Here is a 26,046-nt window from a genome sequence, read left to right as displayed (position 1 = left end):
TGGAGCACATGCATGCAATTTATATTTATTACTGACATTTTTGTGTTATGTCATCCACAATACAGCTAACATTAATTTACAATTCCCCTGTGAGATAAGGAGCCAATAAATAAACATATATGATCATTAGACAACATAATAAACAATAATCATGACATCATAGTGGTGTCTCAATTAATGTGTTAATGAACCAATTGATTCATTTTGAATGTTTAATTTGTTATGAACAATAAACACAGTTAAAGAAACTGCGTTTTGTTGGCTGCAGATCGCTGGTGGATTTGGCTCGTTGTCGAGCTGCAATGCTGGCAACTAACGCAAGAAAAAGGAGACAAACTGGAAAAGCTGACAAGGCCAGGTTTAAAAAGAAAACAGCTTCCTAGTTAATAACAAGAGCCAGAAGATGACAGTGTCAGTGGCCTTGAAAAGTGTCCGTCAAGATTATACAAAGCTATATTCTAAAAGTTCGCCTGTGAGTCTGCGCGCATGTATGCACATGATGTGGCACTCTGTCGCGTGTGAAAGCAGAAGAGGGTTGTGGGTCTGATCAGCTCAGGTGGTTGATTAATGCATATTTCTATGTCATGGTTGGGGCTGATCGACTTTCAAAATGTGCCAGAAGGGTTCTAGCATTTACAGACTCTACCGAGCTTGTTGTTAGTAACGGCTTGAATCTTTGAAAATAAATATGAATGTGACATAATGAAGGGCCCTTTCTGCATGGAGTTTGCATCTTCTCCCCCGTGTGTTTCCTCCCACAGTCCAAAGACATGCAGATTTGGGGATTAGGCAAATTGGACTGTAGCTGTGAGTGTGAGAGTGGATGGTTGCTGCAATGGACTGGCGACCTGTCCAGGATGTACCCGCCTTTTGCTCTAGGATTGGCAGGATGAAGTGGTAGAAGATGGATGAATGAATGAATGTGACATAATGATGTGAGAAGATAATAACTATGTGTGAGTGTGCCCGCACCCACTTTCCTGTGCACACTTGTGACTCAATGTGGGCACAGCAGTAGCGAGAGGCCAGTGAGGACAAAGGTAACTGAGAGCTGTTGTTTCACAGTAAGCACACTCACATGAAAAGCACAGAGTGGAAGCCGCTGTCTTTGTCTTTCATTGTTTTAGATACGGAAAAATGCAGTGTCTCTGTGCTGTAAATCAACTCATCCTTCCGTCTAAGAAAAAGACGTGCGCTGGTAACCTCCAAGAATGTGTGCAATTAGTTAGAACATCATAATGACGGGTTTAAGCCAACAAGATATCTATTTCAGCTTTAATATTAAACAGTGAGAGGACCTGTTAAGATAAACTGAGTGTTTAAACATTCAATAAAAATGGATGATAGCTACTCCTAACGATGCTGTTTTTGTAATCATTATATAGACACCATAAAGCTAAATGTCATGTAAACCACTTGATTAACCACCACCCTTATCATATTATCAATCTAATGATGACCTAATCAAAACTAACCCCGACCAAGGCACACACACACACACAAACATGGATGCACTCACTCACGCACGCACGCACGCACACCTTTGATCTAAAAGCTTTCAGGTCAGGCTCCCATAAAATCAGTGTAAAGGAGAAATGTCTCTAAGCAGATAACCAGGAGACATGGAGCAATAGTGCAGGCTCTGGGGTGGCGTAACAGTGTTATGATGATGGCCAGCTAAACCTTTACAGGTGGGACAGTAAAGTGAGGCTCTAACCCGTAGGAAAGGATAAATAAACCATGAAACCAGGCACCAGAGGCACTAGCCTGTGATCATTTGCCCTTGCTGTACAGCCACATGTGGCAAATGTCTGACGCACATACATGCACATGCGGTCCCACACTCAAATCAACACAAGCATACGAATTCATATCAAAATGAAATCTCAGACTGCGACGTAGAAGTGAGTCGTAGAGTGCCTCTCCCGCTGAGTGTATAAAGTTTAAGAGATAACAAGAAGAGGAAAGGGGAACTACAGTGTTAGCGCCTGAGAGTGCAGAAGCACGAGTGCAGGGGACAAAGCAGGCCTGGAATAACACAGTGAAAACACTACGAGTATGGCAGCAATCTGACAAACATGCACATATATATTCTATGTTTGTAAGTGGCAGCAGCTTTGTCACTTTTCTTATTAAAGATAACATTCCTTCCTCACGTGCGTACACGTAACATCTGCAGCAATCTCTGCAGCACACCGGATAAGTTGCTAATTTTGGCCTTCCTTAAAACATTCCTTTATCACATGCTACATTTAGGATGGGTGTGTGTGTTAAGCAAGTCTATCCATATCTGTACTTCAGACAGAAACAGGTACTACCCCTCGAAAACTATTAATAAATCACCAGAGGTCACAGGACGACGGGATGAACAATTTCTCGCTTGAATTTGAAATAAAATGCCATTTAATTAATAAACCAAAGAAAATCAGCTCTTTATATGATTCATATTTACATGGCTATCAGAGTCTTCATTCTTTATCCACCACATGAGGGTCCCAGCTGATATAAGATGAAAGGTGGGGTACACCCTGAACAGCATCATGAGGCTTATAGATCAATGCAACCAGCAGACAATTAAGAGCCCTGTTGTTATAGTGATTACTTATTTCCCGGTTAACAAACTTGTCTGTCTTAGTGTAGCTGTGTGTGATGCATTACTCAGCAAAGATACAGCAGCACCTTCATTCCATGTAAATGATGGTCACGGGGGGGAAAAGGAGTCTATACAACACAAAACCAGGGGGAGATTTACGACAAACTCTGTGCAGGTACCAGGGCAAAGCAGCATGGAGGTCACCATTCACTGGCTGTGACAGCACAAAGTATGGATGAGATGTAAAAGTGATTGCAGGAACATATTTTTCATTTTAAGGAACAAAATAGGATTAAGTTAATGCTGCAAATAATCCTTGATCAATAATTAATGGGGCAGTGGCTCACTCATAGTGACAGCTCTGTGGGGCACTGTAGTGTTTGTGTCAGCTTATTGTTTTGTTATTTTGCTCAGGATCGGGTAAAGACCATTCAACGGGACATTGCTGCTGCATATGCTGGATGCGTACAAAAAGGAAACCAACTATGTGGTGATTAAAATGTCAACATTGTGTTTACAGCTTGTTCTGCAGTGCCCATAAAAAAGGGCAGCGCACTCACAGAGGTGTAATCTCAAACAAAAGAACGCTACGGCACTGACATGCTTATCTTCAAAACACAAATGCACACAAATGCATGCAGGCTGCTTCACATATCTGCACATATATCTGCACACAGCCTCACTATCACGGCAGGAAATTTGCCTTGCTGTCAACTAAAATACTTTACAGATAACTTCAGCTCTAAGTGCATTTCCCTTCAGGGTTTTCCGCCTCAGTCAAAGCACAAGTAATGATAAATTCCTTCAATGCAGCTTCCAGCAATTGAATTCTGAGAACTCAAATTGAGTTTTTATGTTTTACAGGTGGATTACTGAACTGTGCACTGATGAAACATGCATTCAGGTGACTTTTCTTTTATTTAGAACATTCGATTAAGAAGAATGTTTTTTTCTGTTATAAGTTTGTGTCTGTGTTATATTCTGGGTTACTTGTGTCTTAATGCTGGAGAGAGTGTCTGGTGTTAGAGCTGCACGCAAGAAAGAATTTCTCAGCATCAGCAAAGAAATTGAGTCTGCATTATCTGCCACTCCCACTCATTCAGGATGACACTGTCAGAAACCTTTCAAAAAAAAGAAAAGAAAAGAAAAGGTGATCGAAATCAAACCCGCTGTGCCTGACAGGAAACAAAAACAATCTGTGACAAACATCTTAACCAGCAGCACATGAAAGTGGGCAAGAGACAAGATCAGGGAGCTGTAATGCAGCATGAATTTAGGGAGGATAAGGAATGAGCTTTGAGGTGTAGTGTGACAGAATTAAGTTTTCAAATGGGGCCAAAGTGAAAGCAAAAGTCACACACACACATGCACGTACACAGACACACACACACACAAACAGGTGCTGGTCAAACGCCAATTTCCTCTTTACATTTGCTCAGCACCAATCTGGAGCTAATCTGGAGCATATGATGAGAATTTAGTCAAAGTGAGATTGGCTTTGAGATTAACTGAAGGGAATCAATCCATGCTTCATGGAGACAAAGTAGTCCCACGTTCCCTCCACGAGACAAAGTCCACTCAAATGATCTGGCTGTGCAGGGATGAGAAAACTGTACTGAAATATGCATGTTTTCCTAAGAGGGGCTGAATGAGTTGTAATGTGTTAGTGCTGCAGCATCCGAGCTGCTTGGTCTGCAGAACTAATTTGAATTGTGACTAATAAGCTGATTCGCGGGTCAAACAGTCCGGAATGAATCATACATGCTCACGAAAAATACTCGTCTTTGCAATGTTTGCTCACTGGTTGAACCAACAAGCAAACAGCACATGTCGAGGCAGCAGCGTCTCCTCCGTGCGTCTATATGCGTTATGCATGCATCACTGACATTCTGAGTAAAACATCCAAGAAGCAACAGCTCATCAGCCATCCTGTCATTATTTGTGGTTCTTTATGCTTAATCTACTATTGTAAACAGATTAAATGAAGTCATTGGGCTGAGAAATGATGTGCTGCACTTCAAAGACCTCAAAGACCTTCAATACATTCATTCAATACAAAATTTGAACTATGTCATCGCGCAACAGCTCGACACAATTTACAGAAAGTTAAACCACACATTCTTTTTGTCCTTGATGTACTGTATATGGACATTATTTATGAGACTGGAGAGGAAAGACAAACAACGATTCTGCAGAAAGGAGCCTACTTTATAAGTAATTTAACAACTCCTTTACAGAGTTGTGGACCCAGGGTTGGCTGCTAAAACAGAGATGAACATCTATGTCAAGGTGGAAAAAGACACAATATAGTAATATTGATGAAGGCAACAGATGGACACTTTCTCTTATTAAATCTCAATGTGGGCACACTTTAAATATCAGTCAAGAACTTGAGGAATAACAAATTCCTTCCCAAAAAAGCACAAACGATCATGAACACAACAGTGCAGTCAATGTGACTTCAGGGAAATATCAATACAATTCTGAGCAATTCAACACCTGCATAACACCTGCGCATGCACGTACAAGAAACTACAAACACACAGGCAGGGGTGGGAGTAAACTATTCTCATTGCAGCTCATATAGTCAATTGTGCAAGACACAATTATACCCAGTGACCTTGGATCAACAGAAGGAAATGAAAAGCATAACAAAAGAGAACAAAAAAGGAGGGGGGAGACGAGAGGGAGGAGTGCCAACGCAACATGTTTCCAGACACAACTATGAGTGGGAAGCGAAAAGGAAATTCAGTCCGACAGTACAATCGGGACACACGAAAAAAAATTCATCTCAACAGTTCAGAGGTGAAAGAAGAATATCCTGACCATTGGATAACACACACACACACACACACACAATGCAAAACCAAAACGCCTTATGGATATTTAATGTTAGTCTGACTGCAGAGGCAATTTCAGAAGGTTTATCCACAGACTTGGAGAGAGGTTTGAAGACAAAGAACAATCCAAGAACAAAGACATGTCTTGGTACAATACGTATGTACACACACTCACACACAGAGTGCAAGATGGTCTACGATCCAGCAGATTCACTAATCTAGTCTCTGGTCCCCGTGGTAAAGCCTCTGCAACACAGCTCTTCAGTCAACATGTGATGTGAGTACTGATCCTGAAATAACTCTTAAACTTAAAATATGCTTTCACATGCTTCGTAGATTAAATTGGAAGGTGTGAAATAATTGAGGATTAGTTGAGAAAGGGGGTGTTGATACAAAATGATTAGTTTGTTTTTTTTGCACAGTTTCACTCACAAAGTGTGGGATTATTTGTGTTAAAAGAAAATCTAGAAAAGGTGGTGTATTTCGCCTGATACTTTCCCATCAGCGTTGCATTAAATGCTTAAAATGCACCTGTTTCCGTGAATTTTAAAATCAGTAACTGTGAGTAGTAATAGCACAAACATATACATGAAACTGACACACTGTTGAAAGACAGTGTTTCTCTAGTTAGACAGTTTCCCGTCCCGAGCACATCTGACATCAAAAATATTCACCTGTAACCACACTCAGGTAAAGTTAACCTGAACATCACAGCAGCAATGTGAGAGGTTAAACCAGAGCTTTTCACCTTTAGCTGAACTTACAGTGAAGAGTGAATCAGAAATCAATGTCAATTAAAGATGTGCACTGCACTGAGCCGAGAGGCAGACACACTAAGAGCTTTTAAGTTTACTTCTGCTACTAAACCTACCAGAAAAAATACAATTTCATTTCACTGTCTGAGCAGCATCATACTTCTAAGCAACTATGTCAAACACTAAAACAATTCACAGCAATAATGTGCAAAAAACAACTTACCAGTTGTTTGTGATGTGCACATTTACCCCACCTCTAAATTCTCACATTTCGCACATCATCAGTCCAATCCTTTATTTTCCCCCCAGAACAAGACAGGTGTTCCTTTAATTTAATCTCCTCTCAAACAAATACACCAGAAAACTCCTCCAAAACCAGATGAGAGAATTATATTCCCACAAACTAACCCAGCATCCTTGATACAAACAACCTTGGCAGGTAGTGCAACAATCTTGAGTCTGCTGTTGCAACTACAGTGGATGGGTTTCTTTTCCCAGTCCATCTCAGTTTGATGTCTGTCAGTTCTTATGTGAAAACTCATCTCTGGACACAAAGGTCTTTACTTGTATTTAGCTTGAAGGAACACAAAGAGAAATGAAGAGAGTGTGATGGAAGCAACATACTTACCTAAGGCGCAAGGTCAGTCGTTCATCTTTAGCCCTCAGCAGATCGGCTATTGAAAATGTGGCACTGCCCAGGAAGTTATTCTGTAGGAACAGACAAGACAAAAGCCGATAGGAGTCGAGTTATTACAGCACCTTGTAAACAGTTACAAAGGAAAGTTGACAACTGGACAAGTATTTTCTTATTGTGATTATACCATAGAGGTGTTACAGGAAAGAGAAGCACTGTGCGTCCCTTTAACTCCTGTGTGTTTGTGCTCCTGTAATCTCAAAAGGAAAAATCTTGTTGACAACGAGGGACGCGGACACACAGTGCAACCGACTCCATCTTTCCTTCTCTTTTCACTCTCTGCCTCTGCTCTGACAACATGTTTGCTGCAGGCGTGATGTGAACGGGGGGTGTCAGCGCGCCAGAAGTGGGTCACAGACAGAACGAGGTAGGGGGCGAGCCCATCAGTGAAGAAGAGAGACGATCCACATTTATACAACACACACGCACACACCTGCACCTGCAAGTAACATCATCAACATGCTACCTGCTGGAGGAGGGGAGGGCTGAGACTATGCCAAGGACACGAGCCGCTCAACTCACAAGGTAAAACAAAATGCAGGTAATTAACTACAGGCACAAAGGTGATCCCGTGTATTTCATCACACTGGGGAAAAGGATCTTAATTAAAGAATCTGCAGATACACACTATCTGAACACAATCTCCCTTCAGACAGTGAGATTCTGCAAGATCATTGCTCAACAACTTTGTTAGTTACAGCCGTGCCACTGATGTTTTTTTTAAGTGACAATACAATGACACTTTTTATCAATCGCCAGTCTGTCCTTCCCTCTCAAGCTGTGAGATGATCTTTTAGGTCAAGCTTCCATGTGCAAAGTTTTCCACCTTAAAGACAAAAGAGCATCATCAAATGACTAATAAGACCACACACAAAACAGATGACAATTCATTTGTTATACTATTCATTTATTAGTCAACTAATTGAGCCAGCTACAGTCACTAAATAAAAAAGCTACACAAAATAACTCATTATTTACTATTATTCCCACACAGAGGCTCAATAACTCCTTTTATCTCAGTCCCTGATTTAATGCTATTCATATCAGTTCCACAGTGTAATGCACTAAGGTGCTAAACAAAAGATGATAACAACTGCACAGACAGACAGAGTCACAGAACTGGGGGTCATGTGACAGGTTAAGTGGACGCGATACAGGCCACAGAACTGTTGCACTTCTTATGAGTTACTGACAGACATGACTCTCATAAGATTAGATTTGGTCGCTGGTGGAAAATATGAGCACATTAACGTTTTAAGTCAGTTATAATAACCATTTCTTTTTTCCACTGCTTGACTACTTGGCTTCACTTCAATCTTTAATCTCACTTCCTCCCTTTTCCTTCTGCTGTACTGCCATTTTCTCTCCATTTATTTTTTTGCTCTCTGCAATCTCCTGTAGACAAGTAAAGGCCATCCTGTCTACTGACCTTTTCTCTCAATAATTTTCTCCCTGCTACCCCGTACAAAACCCTACATGCTTGGGGCATAACACTCGTTCTGCTGCCCCAACACTGAGGCCCACATGTACGCACTGACGCAGTAAAAGAAAGAGGAAGTGGCGAAAACGCAAGGTTAGTCAAGCGTTTGGTGTAAAAAAAAAAATATATATATAATGTATAATAATATTGTTTAAAAAAAGTTTTAAAAAAGAAGCCCATTCAGAAACCTTATGTAAACAGAGCCAGGATACCCCACGATGTAGAACGTCATATTATTGTTTGGTACTGACATATTATGACCAATCCCAGTTTGCCCTGATAACCCAGAGCACAAGGCACAGAAGGGCATTACACACTGTGGAGGAACATTTTATACCTATGTAGCTATTACTCGTGAACTGCTACAGAATGACTGGTAAATGGTTTTAAAAATCCATTCCTTAGCATCTTTTTTATGGCCCCTCACAATGAAGGCTTTAAAAGTAATGAAGCTCGAGAGACCGACTTCTTACAGAAGATCAAAGTGGCTGTAGCAGTGAAAATGAAAGAAAGATGGAAGCAAGAGGAGGAGCGGAGTTAGAAAAGAAGATAAATGATGTTCCTTCAGGATCATGGAGGATTGATTATGACGGTCTTGCTCTGTTCCCTACTCACATGCTGCGGCTGTCCTTTTTTTTTTGTCTGACTGGTTCTATTGCCCATTGCAAGCTTCAGGAAACTTTTGATCTATGATGTCCCTCGCTAGTTTAAAAAAAAAAAGAAAAAAAAAGTGACACTTTTCTGTTGGCAAGATGATTTTACATGAGCCAAATACGCATGAATCAAAAATGAAAGGCACTTTTGCAGGGGCATGCAGAGTTGGCACAAGGAATGTCTGCAGGCAGCTTGTCTGTGGACCTCTGAAGGCCACAGTGGCTGCCCATCACTTGGCAGAGGTAAACGGTTCAACTCGAGCTGTAGATCTATTGATTTTTCTTTTTCCTAATGCCTTGGGTGACAGAGTGACACACACAGACACACACTAACTCTCCCTCCATCATTCCCTCTCTCCCTATCTATCTCTCACTCTCACACACACTGACTGCAGAGAGGACCTGGAGGAGAGGACATTCATTCTGATGCCGTGCCAACAAATGACATATTTGATATAAACAGCATTGGTGACAGCTCTTGCACTCACTGAATAATATGTACCTGGGAAAGGTTTATGAATATGACCAGATAGACAGTACAGTGTAGTCGTGAGGTCAGTGGTGTCTACACTGCTTCTCCTTGACAAATAGGGCTTTACATATTGCCCTAATTAAGTCATTAGAGATGTCATGACATGCCATTTACACAAACACACACACGTGTGCACTCTGGCATACAAATGATGGTTAAAAAGGGACAAAGAGTGAGACCACATACAGTTTATGACAACACACACTCGCACACAGAGAAGTCCACTTACAGTTATGCTGCATACAGTCCAAGCAGCAGAAAACGATTAAACCCGGAGAGAAAAAGAGCTTCGGAAACATGAAAGGGGCCGAGAGAAAAGACCGAGTGACTTAAAGTAGTGACACAGAGGAAAAAAAGAGATGCTATGTCTTCTTCCTCCTATAGATCTTCCTTTCAGTCCTCAGTTAGAGTTACTCCATGTACATTTGCTCCTTCCGAGTGCTGTAGGCAACACTGGCTGACACACTGTAATCAAGTGAACACTTAAAACACACATGTACACACACACACACACGTACACACACACACACACACACCGCAGCCTACACTTTGACTGAGAACTGGCTGGAGAGAGCTATTGGCACCGATGTTGCTGCTGCTGTGGCTGGTTTGACAGTAAGTGAGACCAGTGTGTGTTTGAGAGAGAGAGCGAGAGAGAGAGCGGGAGGGAGGGAGGGAGGAAGCCTCAAGATGGGCGGGAGTTGAAGCAGAGAGGGGGAAAGAAAGAGGACAGCAGAAAAACACAGAAGGGGAAGCGACAGAAAGGAAGGAAGACAATTAATGCTCAGAGAACCAAGATAGCAGCACAGAAAAGAGGAGAGAGAGGGAGATATAGAAGGATATAGGGGAAAAAAGAGAGAGGCAGAGACAGAGTGTGTGTCACACACACTTCAGTTGCAGCCTGTGACTCAGATGGCCAACAGGAAAAGGAACTCTTGTTGTGGCTGCTTGAATTAACATGAATCATGATCACACTGTGCAAAGTGCGTGTGGTGGAGTGTGTGTTTTTGCATAAAACAAACACAGATAAACACTTAAAATTCACAGGAATATGCTTGAGCATCGCAGAAGGGGTTTTCCAGTGCACTCACACTCTCGACTCATTTCTAAATAACACCAACATTTTTTTTTAACACATGCAGGTTCATGCACGGATAGAAACAAACAAACAAACAAACAGACAATCATGAACAAACCTTCATGTTAAAAAAGGGTGGCTCCGCTTGGGTTTTAACTATCTGGGCTAGAACCATGGATTTAGCAGGGTTTAATTTACCCATGCTGAAACAGCGGATGAGTAATTCCAGCAGAACAAAGGACACACTCTGCGCTGGGCCTTATCACCCTCTGCAGGTACACAACCAAACACAATGAGACACATGGACATCCACACTCATCCTGACATCTTAGAGTTGTAAGTGCACATGGAGGTCATGCATGGTGATGAGGTGTTAACCTTTCCTAGGTGTGAACACTGGTTTACTATGAGGATTTCTGACCTGGGTATCAAGTAGCAGCCACAATGATTGTTTTTGAACTCATTACGTGCAAACAAAAAAATCAAGATTCTTCCCAGATGGCTAAATATTTTGCCAATAAACTGCTTACTCTAATGGAGCAAGAGTTTTTATGTGCATTCTCAATGTGGCCAGAGCATTTGTGGTCTTATTAACATCCTAATTTAAAGGGGATACATGTAAAAAGGTTTTATTTTTGCAATCCTAATTCAAATATGGGAGAATGTTGTATTTTTTTTTTCAAGTTTCCTTAATCGCTGACGACATACAGTGATTTTATGATTTAATATATTACATTTCTTACATATAGATCCTTTAAATCTTACAGGAAGATAATTGTACGTTGAATAATGAGTTGCATGGAGAATTCTAGATCAAAGGTTATTCGAAACATGAATCAAGCAACTGAAAAAAGGCTTTTTTTCCCCCTCTATCCTCCACTTTGAAGATCAAAATGTTTGACATATGTATAGACAGAGCATTCAAACTGAGCTACTGAACAGCACGCTGAGACTGACTGGATCTTGCAGTCAGCAGGGGAGCTCAGGGAAAATGTGTGGCTGCAAAAAGGAAAAGCCTTCGACATGTTACAACAAACACTAACGCCTGGCTTAACACTATCACAGCTTCACATGCACACACACACACACATTATTCATGGTCTATATGTGAATCAGTAGGCAGTGCTACTCCATGCTAATATCACAGAATAAATACCGCTGTGAGTTGTGTTACGTTTTCTATTTGGGTGGAAACAAAGGAATTTTAGACAAATTCAGTCAAGCACAAACCCAGACGAGTGCAGACAAAAGCAGATGGTTTCCTCAGATGAGCTGATGTTCTCATTCCTTGCTGTCTCTTGTCATATTCTACATCGTGTATTTCATGATCTAGTTCCGATATGGATTTTCTTAAAAACCTCTTTGCTCTCATGGTAAGTGACAGTTGTCTGGCTCTAAAGTGAGATAAGAAACTAAATTATGTGTCATATTCCGCTTCATCTTCTAATAATTTGGAGCAGGATTTACACTGAGACGTGTAATGCTGCCCTCCACAGGTCAAAGTTCTTAATTACAGTGTGAAGTGTGCGATCACAGTTCCAAGTCCTTCAACATTCTCCCCGACTTATTCTTTTCATGGTTCCTGACCTTGACCTCATTCCCTTGTCTTTGATCTCTTCACAAGGACAAAAAGAGAAGTCTGCAGACAGACAGACAGACCTAAGTGATTCCTCATTGTATTACCAACACTCTGCAGGAACACAACAACCAAACAACGGCAACAATGTCCCTCCATTTTGTAAAAAAACCCCACAATATTGCCATATTGATACTGAGTTGAGTGGAGCAAAATATTTATCTAGTAACTATGTTTAAAAGAAAGAAAGAGTGTTACATTATCAATGGAGTGTCATTGGGGGCTTAATGTTTCTTCTCCGTTATAAGTCCACCTCCTTCCTTACAAAAATGGGTTCATTTTATAATAAAAAGTTGTCTCGTATTAAAAGTCAATACAGCATGTTTGCTTTAGATGTTTGATGCAGTTATCATCAGGATGTTATCGCTTGTTCAGTGTTACCTGCGCTGCAAATCTATACCAGGATAAAGGTGCTGTGTATAACCTGATCTATTAATCTACAGCAGTGTAGCGCGCACACACACACACACACACTCAGACACACACACTGTCTTAATACACTGATTTGTATATAGATACAAAACACTTTGATGTGTTCTCCTCAAGGTTTTTTTTTTTCTGTTTTCACGACACACCTTATTAATCACTTGTACTATTTTTGCCTGCTTTATGAATAACTTTTGAAATTAATCAAAGGCACAAAATGCACCTAGTGTGAAGCAAAGTCTCTGTGTCTGTGTGCAAACCTGAAGTTGAAACAGAACATGCAAATGCCCTGTGGGGCTGGTTTTGATTAAAAAAAAAAGAAAAAAAAAGTAACCAAATCTTTAATCCTTTTCAACTGTAGTAAAATTACTGAGTGTAACATCATGAAAGTGGCCTCGTAATTGGCAATAACTCTTTGAGTTATTAATGTCTGCGCTCACATAATTTAGTTTCTTATCTCACTTTAGAGCCAGACAACTGTCACTTACCATGAGAGCAAAGAGGTTTTTAAGAAAATCCATATTGGAACTAGATCATGAAATACACGATGTAGAACAGCTACATTACATTACTGTAATTATTATTAGGTATCATATATATCATTATTATTATCATTATTATTATTATTGTTGTCCGAGGGATGTTTGGACTGTAGCTCCAGTGTGGGAATGTTAAATGTATGTGGTAGTTTAATTCGCCAGCTATTCAGGGAAACTGCAGCTGCATGCTGTGCTAAAATTTGGGCTACAATAACAATAACAAAAAAACAAAGTCAAGGATATCGCATTAACTGTGAGATTCTCATTTCATTCCTATGTCACAATTTGAGTTTGCAGTTAGAGATAACAAAGAGAGCCATCACCATCACCCACGTTATACAAAAGTTATGATGTTTATGTGGTTAGTATACTTCTGTATTCCTGTGATGCAACAGACCTCCTGCTTCTCAAAAACACATATAGACATTGGTTTTAGCACATTTTCTGCACTTTAACCACAGGATCAAAGAGGATATTTTCTGCATCTGACTCAGACTCTATAAACACACAGGAGGCTGGACTTTTTCAGTCTGAAAGGTGAATACTCACTGCAAGCTGACTGCAGAGACTGTGGTTTCCTCCAGGGGGAAACTCCTGACAAAGATGCCTTCTTCAGCAGTTACTGTAGCTATAGAGTCATGTATGATAAATGCTGCAGAGCGACATACGTGTTATTATCCCTCTTTGTCTCAAACACTTTAAAGTTCCATTGGATATGAGATTCTCTCTCACAGATGAGACGAGAAGAAGAAAAAAAGCGAGCCATAACGCCTGCTCTCACACACACACACACACACATTCTTCGGCTTGTTGATGCTTGCCCCCCAAACAAGAGGCCATTTCAAACACCATGTTATAGTTTTTTTTGCATTTCTCTTCTTCTATATGTTGTGTGGGCTTACTTAATCATTTTGGTGCCTGGTAAACATCGAGCAACCTTAGGTTTCCTGACAGAAGCCTCCAGCAATAAACAGAAAATCAGATCATCATGTGTGCGTTTGCCTAACTTTGTTTACGTAAGAGAAGAAGAGACTCGAGTTGTTGCAAGCAGAGCCTGCCCTTGGTATACTGGAAACACACTACCACCCTCTATCTCCCACACACTCAGCTTTGGTTCATAAAGTTTAATAGCTAACCCCGCTGCAGACTAGGTGATAAAAATCAAGGCTCCCTTCACTCACAGTCTGTAAACATGACTTGGTAGCAGGTCCAAAGAATCCACAGCCCTGTGCCAATCCCCTCCAATGCTTTAAGCACTATATTTAAATGACACCACAGCAAATGTACGCAATATTGATGGAGTTGCATTTTAACAGACCCTTATTTTGGTCGTCGTTAGCAGATGAGACCATCCCACATCAACATACAAAAATAATATGCAAGTGATTAACAGCTACTTACTGAGAGCTGCTATCACGGCTGTGGTTAGCAGCTTTCATCCTCTCTGACTTAAGTGGTTCAAGTTGAGGCCAACAAATGCGGCAATGGAAAGAAGATGCAAGCAGGGAGAAGAAATGACACTCTTATCATTTCAAGACACACGCATGTTGCTCAGCTCTACATCCTGTTTGTCATAACACCTGTTATCTTGGTTCTGACAAAATGCTGAATAAACCTGTAATTTGGGCACAGCAGTAGAGAGTAACAGAGACTTTTTGTGTCTTCATCTCTTAACACACCCATGGAATTATGAGTTGAATGAAGGCTGCCATTCCCTGCCTTTGTGGACAGGAAGAAGCTGCTAGCTCACCCTCAGGGCTGTTAGCCTGCAGGCTATGCTGGGTTGCTCTCACTTTCTCTCTGCCTCTTTTTTTTTATTTTGGTTGAAAAGACACACCAACACATACACACACACACACACACACACAGACAGACACGGATGCACAGTAATATTACGATAATATGCTAGCTCATGCCTGAAGTGGTTGATAGCTCTCTTCTTCACAGAGCAGGGCTACAGGGGTCGTGAAAGTAAACAGCTCGGATCAAACCAACTCTCAGCTCTCTTTGAAAAAGTTAGAGACAATTATGGGGATCAATGGTGCAACCCAGAGGAGGTTAACAGCCTAGACAGCCAGACAGACAGGGATTGATGTCCTGCAAGATCCACACAGGCTGCTCCTCAATGACTTCATTGTGCAGTCAAAAAAGAAAACAGTGAACAACAAACACATGTCTGTTACACGCATGTACTCCCTTGATGACCGAGTTCACACAATGCTGATTTCAGTTCATCAGCTCCACACCACTCGCTCTGCATTTTTGCGTATGGTGGAGTTTAGATCCATGTGTCACCCCGTGATATTCCCACGCTGCACAAGGGGAAGCGATTTGTTTCATGTCGAGTCAGAGGCAACATCGCTAGTCGAGTAGAACATGACAGAAAACAAACAAAAAACATGAGAAGTTTCAGAAGTGAATTCTAGTGCTTAAAAAAGTTTGACTGAATAAATGCTTGTTGCCTCCACCTGTTCCTGCACGGCCTGTCAAACACTCCCTTAGTCAGGTCTGATAGTATTGCTTGACAACATCCTATTTTCAGCTGAAGCACACAGCATACACAGCAACGTGACATTGTCATTGTTAATGTTATTATTTTAACATAGTGGAGAAGTAAGCTTTAATAATTAAAGGATAATAAAACCTGGTTTATGTAAGACTGCACATTTCTAGTTGCATGTTACTTTTTTCATCTTTGACTTCATTTGAACAATGTACAACTTGTTTGTGTGTCACACTAACTCATGGTGCAAGAGGTGAGCTACAACTATAGCTTAAAAGCTTTGGCAGCACACTTGTTCTTGCTGTGTAGGAGTTCCAGAGCAAGTTTTCCTGCCCTTTCATTTTTCCGTGGGATAACATAAAGCTTAATCTCTATAGAAGCTATAGTTTCAGTCTTTTTGCACCACCTTGACTTATTAAACAAATAGATGCAGGAAAGAGTGGGAGACTTTCAGCAGCTGCTAACTCTTTTTGTTCCTTGGCACACTACAGCCATATTAGTTGCCTAACTGACATATTTGAATGTTGATGCGGAATGCCAATAAAAAGCCTTTTGAAGTAAGTGTTTTGCCCATTTAAAACTAGATTTGTCCTTGGTGTCTTTGAAATAACAGCTGAAAAGATTCAGAAACTGTATTTTCGTGTTGTTGTTGTTGTTGTTGTTGTTGTTGTGTACACTTATGAATAGCACATACATGTACATTTTATGAAAGCTAATAGATCAGAACAATATGTTTGTATATCCCGGGGAGGGAAAATGGCTCTTTGAAATGGTTAATGGCTTCCCTCCCTCTTTGGGTGTGCAAAGGGAAAACAAGGTTGGCCGATTATCACATAATTCCATCTATGCTAACAGAACCACAAAGCAGCAACAAAAACATAAAAACCTTTTACTTTTCAGTCCTCCTGGGTGAGGGGAGGTGGAAACAAGCGACATGTTATTATTTTCATCAGCTAAGTCAGAAGACAGACTGCTGCAATAATGCATGTTGTGCACAGTTGTGCTTGGGCATATAATTGGCATGGTCATGTTCAACCCTTTAGCTGTATGAATATAGGAGATGAAGAGGATTTCCCAGATATTCCAAATTTTAATATGCTTAAAAAACAACTGTCATTTTGAACTGCTGGACTTTTATCAGTAACAGGAACACTGTATATATATATATATATATATATATATATATATATATATATATAGCATGAGCTTATGTGTAATCAAAATTTCACGTAGTGGTGTTGGTGATGCTCGGTTGCCAAGTTTGTACGCAAGGCTGCAGAAGCAGGCACATATGTGAAGTCATTTGGAATCATTTTACTCAAGAGAACAAGAAATTTGTTCATGTCCTCGAGGTGGCAAGAACAAGAACAAAGTTAATTCTAGCCAGGACATTTCGAAGTCTTCATTAACCACACCCACTTCAAATTTTCTAACCAATCACACAATAGTTGTCTGACACCACACAAGAAAAAAGAACTTCCAAACGAGGGTTGCAAGAAAATAATTCTTGCAATGTACAGGCCTGAAGTCAAGTCTAAGTCTTTTACCAATGTTAGTCCAAATTTGAACGACCACTGTTGTTTTGTTGCGTGATGCATTGCTGTCTTAGTCTGCATGGGCGAGTCTAGAAAGCAACTCTAACCACATGACTGACACATATACACAGTGGAGGTGTCAACTTAAATACTTCTCATTCACCTTGAATGGAGCGGCATCAAGTATTGCCAAACTCCGTTGTGGTTCTGTTGCTTTTCGTTGCGTGCATCAGATGTTGAGAAATGTCCAACTTTCTAAGCATCAGCACGAACGTCAGCCAATCAAATCTATTTTATGGGTTTAGCTGGCACATTACACAGCCCAAACAGAGTTCTCAGTCAAGGTTGTTCTGGTTATTTTCCTTGTTCCAGATATTTTTTTGTTGGACAAAGTGCAACAAAACCCAACAATGGTAGAAAAGGCACAAGTCACATCACTATTACTATTGTTAACCCCTGATATCTACCTCCAAGGTCAGACCTACCCATCAAGCGTTAAAACAATGTGTAACAAAACAAAAGCATCCACTGTCATAAAATGCTGTATTACAGCTGTCTCAACTGACCATCTACAGGGGTTTAATTGCACCCACACTGCGTGACAATGCCTGCTAGCACATGCATCTACGGACACATTCAGAGAGAGAGAGAGAGAGAACAAGTATCAGCACTTTCCACCAGTGTCTCTCTCAAAGGAAGCCATTACACCGCAGAAACCTACAGGAAGCCAAGCACAGAAAGGGGATTTTCTCAAGTGCTTCCTCTCTCACCGTCTTCTGCCACCCCCTCACCCCCCAGAGAACCCACCACTCAGAAATTAGAAAAAAAAGTAACTTACATCAATCTACTTTTCCCAGGGGGAAAAAAGATTAAAGCCAGCCGAGCGTTTAATTCACCTGTGACCCAGTAATTCATTTGGGTGATAATCTGCTGTTGCAGGTGACACAAACAATCAACAATATGACTGGTAAAAAGGTGAGGGAGGGTTAGGGGAGGTTTACGTTGGGGTGATTGGTGAAAGAGATATTTGATTAAATTCTCAAATGAATAATGCATTATGAGATTGATCCAGACAAATCCCACATTGAGGAGATTGGAGTGGGATGATACATGTGAGGGTTTGCAAGAGGTTACGGGGAGGACGTGGCTTCCAGGGAAGGTACATCTCGACATCAAGTGGTCACCTGGTGCTCGATCAGGCGATTTGGAACACTTCATTTAAATGCATGTCAGCTGCATGCAAACAGAACATACTGGGACTTGTATGCATATCAGATTATATTGGATATCACCCCAACAGGATGTTGCATATGTCCATAAGATTTTCTCTTCTTCCAGGTACAATGTGTGCATGTGTGTATGTACACACACATATATATATATATATATACACATACAGATGGAAACATCCAAACGTTTGACTGGTATAGTGTATATTTATATAAAACCAACCAAGGCCACTGCTGCCCTAAATTAACAACATTGGTAATGATCAAAACCCTGTTTCTGCAATGGTAAATACACCAGTATGTAGAAGCTTTTTATACCGAAATGATATTTTTAATGCTAAAATATAACAATTATTGTTATTCATGAATATTCATGTTTTACAAAGCAAAAGAGAAACATATAGTAAAGCACATTTCTTCATTAATATGTCATATTATAATTGTATCCCTGAACAGAGACATTAATTTCAGTGGCTGAATATAATGCTTGAATAATTTCACAGAGAAGTGGAGAGCAGGCTCAAATTTGGGAATAAACAGGCAATTCAGTTTCAGTAATTTGTCCAATAAATACAGTAATATTTTTAGTTTTAAAAAAGTTTTTTAAGGTGGTCAAATAAATGTGTATATATATGGCACAGCAAATGCATAGCATAATATGCTAAATGTCTTCAGAGTTGCTGATATTCTCAATCTATGCTTTTGATAGAAGAGGTCATTTTTACCTTGTGACGTTGGGATCAGTCGTCTTATCTAAAGTAATCGAGCAAAAAAGCTATAACCTGAGCACATATCCACATATTGTAGAAAAAAAAATTGATGTCTTACTCTTTGCTCTCCACTGTCTCTACTGTGCATATGGATATTAATATATCATATGGTGTTTTTGTTTTCCAGACACATCTACTGTAAGTATGTATATACCTTTTTTACCTTTTTTTATACCGACCTCATATATTCAGGTGTGTCATGTTTGCACATTTACGTTGAATTCCCTTATTTTCCCATCTGTTGTTTAACACTATCTGTAAATAAAAAAACACATTTAATGGGTTGGTTCTGAAGTCAATATCTCCAGTGAAGCTTCCTCTTAATACTTGTGTATAAATAGACCAGATCAGATGTGTTAATTTGCAGCTCTGCCCAGGGAGGAAAGGGCGTCTCCTTGTGGCAACAGCATCAGACATCTGCTCAGCAGTTTTTATAAGTAATTAGCTTCTCTGCTTAGACTTGGATGGTTGCTTTTAATGAGTGTGCACGAAACCAGCAACTGTTTTCATGAATGAATGCTCGGAACAAAACCTAGAGTGCACTTAATTTCAAACAATTGTAAATATTCATTGGCACTGTGAGGCACTTTATTGAAGCACATGTCAACACAGTGGGGGTGAGCCATGTGGGAAAATGAAGTAATTATCTGGTGCCTTCCTAAACACAGTAAACAGTGGTTTGAAGTATTGTCAGCCAATGAAAATGATATCATTACAGTGAGAAAACACTTCAGACGGACAGGATTTGGAAAGAGCATGACATGTTTACAAACACATCACTCCAGTGTGACGTGTGCCTCTGCCAGTCCACTGGGCTTTTCAGATGCCACGTGAGACATATGGAGTGTTAACCCCACATGGCAGAGTGAGTGCTTAATTGTCAATAAAAATGCTTTGGAGTGTTTAAACCTTCAATTCTCTGGAGTCACAGACTAATATGTATCCCTCCACAATCATCATTTGTCTGGCTCCAGCTCTTACGCTAAAGTTAACTGGCTTTTGCTTTTTAATAAGAACGGACGGGGAACACAGTGCTTTGAGGACAATCTCACACTATCAGAACAGTACATGGTGAAAAAGCACTTCATTCCATTACTTATGAAAGGCAAATCCCATTCAGGATTTGGAGGCATGCCATAAAGTATATTTAGTGCATTCATGATATTAAAAGCTGCCACAGATGATGAGCTTGATTTGCAGGTAAAACCCACTAATATGACTCATTTTCTATGCATGTGGCCTTTCCAATTTCTTTAATGTAGATCAAGATTATTAAGCAAAATACTCTTACAGAGGTGGTTTACTTCTGCCAAAGTGAAAGTATTACCAGTTTTCATATAAGGCGTGTGTGGTGTTTTATCTTCTCACTTTTGCCTGTAATGGACCATGCAATGCCGAGGCCATTGGCAACGGTCGTGGGAGCAGTGTTAAACCCAAATCAGAGCCTTAATAACCATGTGAATAATTTGCAAGGCTGCCAGAGTAGTGTCATTTTAACATGGAGAAACTAGTTGAAATTATAGAGAATTTATTTCCGAAGAAAAGCCTGTGATGTTTGATGGCTATTGGGCAGATAAAAGAAAGGCACTTCATGGATTTAGAGAGGCAAGAAGAAGTTCACAGGGATGTAATTGTGCAATCCATCAAATGCACTCTTTGTTGTCTGCCTGGGTTGAATGTGAAATGAAATGCACATAAATGGGCATAATTTATGGCCAGCTGGAATGGGCAGAATCTGGGACTGGCTAAAGTGGAACTTCAGTGTACAGTATATCATATCATAATCAGTGAAACTATACAGCAATTTCCGCTGGTACAAATTAGGTAATACATTGTAGCTGTACACTAAAAATTTCTCAACTACATATACTGTATATATACTGTATATATATATATATATATATATATATATATATATATATCAATATGGTGAGACCAATCCTTCATTGTTTCTGTATACTGAAAACATTTGGGTTTGACATCAACAGATGAATATAAGACAAGAGATCACCATTTCAACATGAAGAACAGAGAGCTGTCTATGGGAGAAAAACAAGCAAGTCTGAAGCGGAGAGAAGATGGAAAATCAATCAGAGTCATTGCACAAACATTTACCATAGCCACTGCAACTATTAGGAATGTCCTGAAGAGGAATGAAATTAGTGTTGCACTGAGCACCAAACGTCAAACTGCCAGACCAAAGCAAAACATCAGCAGTTGCAGACAAAAACTGTAAAGAAAACCACCAAAATAACGCTCAGTGACATCAGCAAAAGCTTCCAGAGGACAGGAGTGAAGGTAACACAATCAGCCATTCACAGAAGACTTCAGCTACTACATTACAGAGGCTACACTAGAAGATGCAAACCACTTATTAGCAATAAGAATATGAAGGGCAGGTTGGAAAAAAACTCCAGAGACAAGGCTCAGTGGCAGCAGTGTTAAAACATTCTGCTCTGAATGTCTTCTGCCCATTTACAGAAGGCCAAAGTCAGTGATGGGAGCGCATGATTGTCAAAACAATATGCAAACATGTTCCTGGTCTCTAACTTTTCTTAGACTCAGACTTCAAGCTGCTTGGTGATGTCTCTGTGACAGAGCCACAGGCTGGCAAACGCCCATGTTCCTGCCTCACACACGACAGCTTACTAGCTCCATATCCAGAACAGTTGGGTTAGAAAAGCATTATAAAACTTCAGTCTATTTACTGTAGTTTATAATGATAACAGAGGACATTACTGGGAAAAAAAATAACTGTTTTCATATTACCACCCTTACCAACCCTGAATAATGGTTAAAAACAAACAATGCATGTTTTATTTCATGAAACACAGTTATGATGCAAGTATGGTGTCAAATATTTATGTCAGAAGGATTAATATTTCTCCATGATAACACGACACAATGATATAATACTGAAGGAGGCACATGACTCAGTAAAACAGGAATACCTTATTTAATAAGGCAGGGCAAGCATCCATTATCATGACAGATCCATCAAAATAGCACACACAAATAAAATAATACCGTTTTATAGCCAAAATAACATTACTATTAGACTATTAGTATTTGTCTGAGTGAGAAAGTGAACGAGAGAAAGAGTGGACACAAGTTTGAGTCATTTTGGTATTGCTGATGTGAACAGGAGTACTCTTCACCACTTGTGACATTGGCTGACATTGGCAAAATGATGGTGATGGGAGCAAAGTGGCCATGAGACAAGAGACAGTCCTTATCTGAGGACTGTTACTCTTGTAGGTTATCACTGTTCAGCTGTCCGCCCAATCACTACCAAGCCCTTTCTTGGATATCTCCACCAAGATTGGTTCTTGTAAAAATGTGTGTATGTGTGTGTGTGGGTATGGGGGGTGTGTTTGTCCTACTAAGATCTCTCTGTCTCTCTGTCTGCTTCCATTTCTCTTCCGCTTTTCTCTTTTTTGGCAGTAAACTCATGCACTTACAGAAAATTCCCACCACATTGACACTCTTCCAGCTAAAAGCAACTGGCTATGCCAAAAATATGTCAAGTCACCGCTTTTTACACATCATGATTATTGACAGGGCAGGATTAACTGAGGGCGGGATTCTCCATACTTCAGCAGTTCATAATTGGAGTGACAATTCACCACGGCACAGTGACTGCTCAAACTGCCTCCTGAGAGGTGGCTAATATCAGCCAAACACTCCTCAAATCAGGAACATATAGAATAAGATCACAGCCACACAATGTTATGAGCAGTAATGGAACATTGTTTTCTATATTTCTCTCATGTAAGCAGATGCTGCACTGGTCCGGCTGCCTCCTGTTTCGTTAGACATATTCTATAAGAGTTGTATCATTTTATTTTATAGTAACCTATTTTTGTGAAAAGCAAATGGGTTTTTTGTATTACATCTAGACTTTGTTTATTTAGACTTTGATTACAATCTGGTACTTCAAACCAGTGATGATACATCTGGTTATAAATGTATGGAAATAAGACCTTGAAAATAAATACGTCCTTGAAGAAAACCTGCTCTACAGTGCACGCAGCCTAAGATTGGGGAGAAGTTTCACCTTTTAGCTTGAAAAAAAAACCAAACCTGAATCATGCAGCCAAAGAAAATTGGAGTGACTTCGAAATGAGTGTCCTTGTCCCTGAATGTCCCCAGCCAAGGACAAGACTGAAACCTGTGGAGACCTGACGATGGCAATTAAAGATGGTACTGTCCCATCCAATTTGATGGCGCGTGAGGCCAGAGTGAATGGGATCAACTGTCCAACTCTAGTGGTGTAGATTTTGTAGAAACCTCTGAAACGTTTTGTAGGACTTCTACAGAATACTGAATCAAAGGTTTCAGCTTCTGATTTGCATACATTTAACAAACCTTTTCAAAACGTTGTACATATAAGTTTTCACTTCATCTGGAGTTAATGAGTGCCAATTTCATCCTTTAAAAAAACAAACAAACCTATTTATTTAAATAATGACACGCTACGATGTCATTGTAGGTTCACATGTAAGACGTAAAGGAAATGGGATGATGAAATAATGCATCTATATTATGTATATCTATATTACTTATATAATATGTAGAGCTTTACAACTCAAAAAGTAAAACAAATAAAAAAGATAGGTATTTTCTGAAATAAATACCTATCCATGTACAATTCGATCTCAGTGTAGGGAAATTAAGTGGGAATTTGGTTTCAACAAAACAGCATGTCATTTAACATCATGAAAATCTTTCAAAATCAAATTTGAACTTCAGTGAAAATTCCCATATTTGCAACAATGCCACATATGTTCCACGCTTGGGACTTCTCTCATCGCTTCTATACAGTTTTCTCAGCCCCTGTGTTTTTTGTGTGTGTGAATGCATGTGTTTCATACAGGCAATGTGAGATGGAAGCTGGATCACATCTTTCTCTGCCACTTTCTGAATCAAAGAAATGTTGCTCTATCCCCCCCGAGTGCAAATTGACTGAATACATTTTATGGCACCGACACAGAAATGACTGGAGATGCTCCACTTCCCTGTTTTACTCACAAAGCCTTTTGTTTGTCACACTGTCATGCATGTCGCGGAAAATTCATCACCGCTAATAGTAATAGGAACGCATAGTGAGAACAACGCGTTCATTTCAGACTGCACCAAGCGAAGGCTGGATAAATGAGGCTGTGGTTAGAGAAGAGACTTCTTACAGAGGCAGCTATCTTATTTCTTTGAACCACAAGAACACTCCGCACTGACACAACAAACAAAAGGTCTGTCATTAGCCGTGTGTCTTCAAACCTCTTCACAGAGGTAAGTAAACACACAAAATAATCACATGTGCCTCGTCCACATGCTTTCAACTCCAGGTCTATTTATCTTACCTCTTTAAGACGAGCCTTGCTCTGATTCAGGATAAACTTTGAAGATAATGAACGGCAGCTAAGGTTTAATCCATGAGCCTTAAATGATTTATCTGACCACCTCCTCTGATCTTCACTGCTGCTAAAAGCCGTTTTATACTTGAGACTCCCTCATATCAATGTGCTCCACTCTTTTCTGCACTCAGAATCTAAATATGTTTTAGAAATTGTTTACTTCCTTCTATGATTTGAAAAACATGAAAGACATTAAGCAGCACGTTACAATGTGAACCTCCTACGTTTAGCCTGTACCGTTTCAAACAAAGCCCGGTTCATCCACGGTGAGTATGTCTTGATTAAGTGATCAGAATGAAAAAGAGATTTATTGCCCATCTGATCCATTCAAAGTGCAGTTACAGGTAAGACATCAGTGACAAAGTAAGGCTGGCCTGTCGCTCCTTTGACAACTGGAGATTGGGGGAGCAGGGGAGGGTGGTGTCACTTACACCTGAGAGATATCTCACCCAGTCGTACTCCTTTTCACACCTCCACTCCCTCACTTATCGCATCGCTCAGCCCGGCACATGTTCTCAAATATTCATGACCATGCAGCCAGTGTCATCTTAGAATATCTAAATGGGAAGCCCTCGGCAGAGAGAAATCATTCAACTATGAAATTCCCCAGTCCTCTACGAATGTTAAAGCAGTCGGCTCTAAACCTCGCTCCATCACTTTCCTCCTCCACAGTGTTTCAATTTCATCCCTTCTTATTTCCACTCCAAAACCTTTATGGTGAATAGACAGTATATCAAATAAAATGCCAAATTTGATCAGTTTTTGCAAATTGATTGTATGCATGTTTCAGTGGCTGCTTGCTGGTTTTTGAAACAGGAGAAGCTCATTTCAGGCTTTCAGGTCATTTATACATGAATTCCTGCATAACTTCTGCACCCAAACAACTAGAACAAGATAACGCAATCATTATGTGAAGAGGAAACACTATAATTGAATTTATTATGTATGAAAATGGGCTACATCACAGAGCAAATAACACACAACGAGCAGCTACTTGTCCACAGACTTCACTCGCAACATCCACACAGGACTGAGGCACATACACGACAATGTATTGTCCAATCAGCGCTGAGCTCACCGCAGTGATAAAAACCTATTCTGTGTCTTCCCAACAGTTGAAGCTGAGTTACAAGTGGTTTTAATGCAGAGGCTGCTACGGGAATACGAAAACAGCTGATTCTGAATGAATTACTGACGCGTTCCTATCAGGCTCTGGTGCATGTATGTACATAGAAATGTATATAGAAATACAACACATATGTACTGGAAGGTGAGCCTCCCTTGCTGTCAGAGCAATCGCCCCTGGGATATTTAGCAGTTATCATGTGTGGCATCCACTTTCCATTGTGGTAAATCAGATCTGCAAGTA

General features: G+C 40.2%; 1 protein-coding gene across 4 annotated transcripts in view; it reads right to left on the bottom strand.

Moving 5' to 3' along the window:
• The window catches only part of inpp4b (inositol polyphosphate-4-phosphatase type II B), a 124,728-nt gene that overhangs the window by 69,109 nt on the left and 29,573 nt on the right, over window positions 1-26,046 (bottom strand). For 3 of the 4 annotated variants that reach the window (XM_044028724.1, XM_044028725.1, XM_044028726.1), the window contains one exon: window positions 6,817-6,896. In XM_044028724.1, the coding sequence (XP_043884659.1) occupies window positions 6,817-6,896 (80 nt within the window). Of the gene's footprint in view, window positions 1-6,816; window positions 6,897-13,775; window positions 13,833-26,046 lie in introns of those variants that run through there. The other variant, XM_044028727.1, reaches the window with a different exon arrangement.

The sequence above is a fragment of the Solea senegalensis genome, linkage group LG6 (genome assembly GCF_019176455.1).
Source record: "Solea senegalensis isolate Sse05_10M linkage group LG6, IFAPA_SoseM_1, whole genome shotgun sequence".
Lineage (NCBI taxonomy): Eukaryota > Metazoa > Chordata > Actinopteri > Pleuronectiformes > Soleidae > Solea > Solea senegalensis.
The sequence above is the reverse complement of the archived record's forward strand: the minus strand, read 5'-3'. Positions and strand labels throughout refer to the sequence as shown.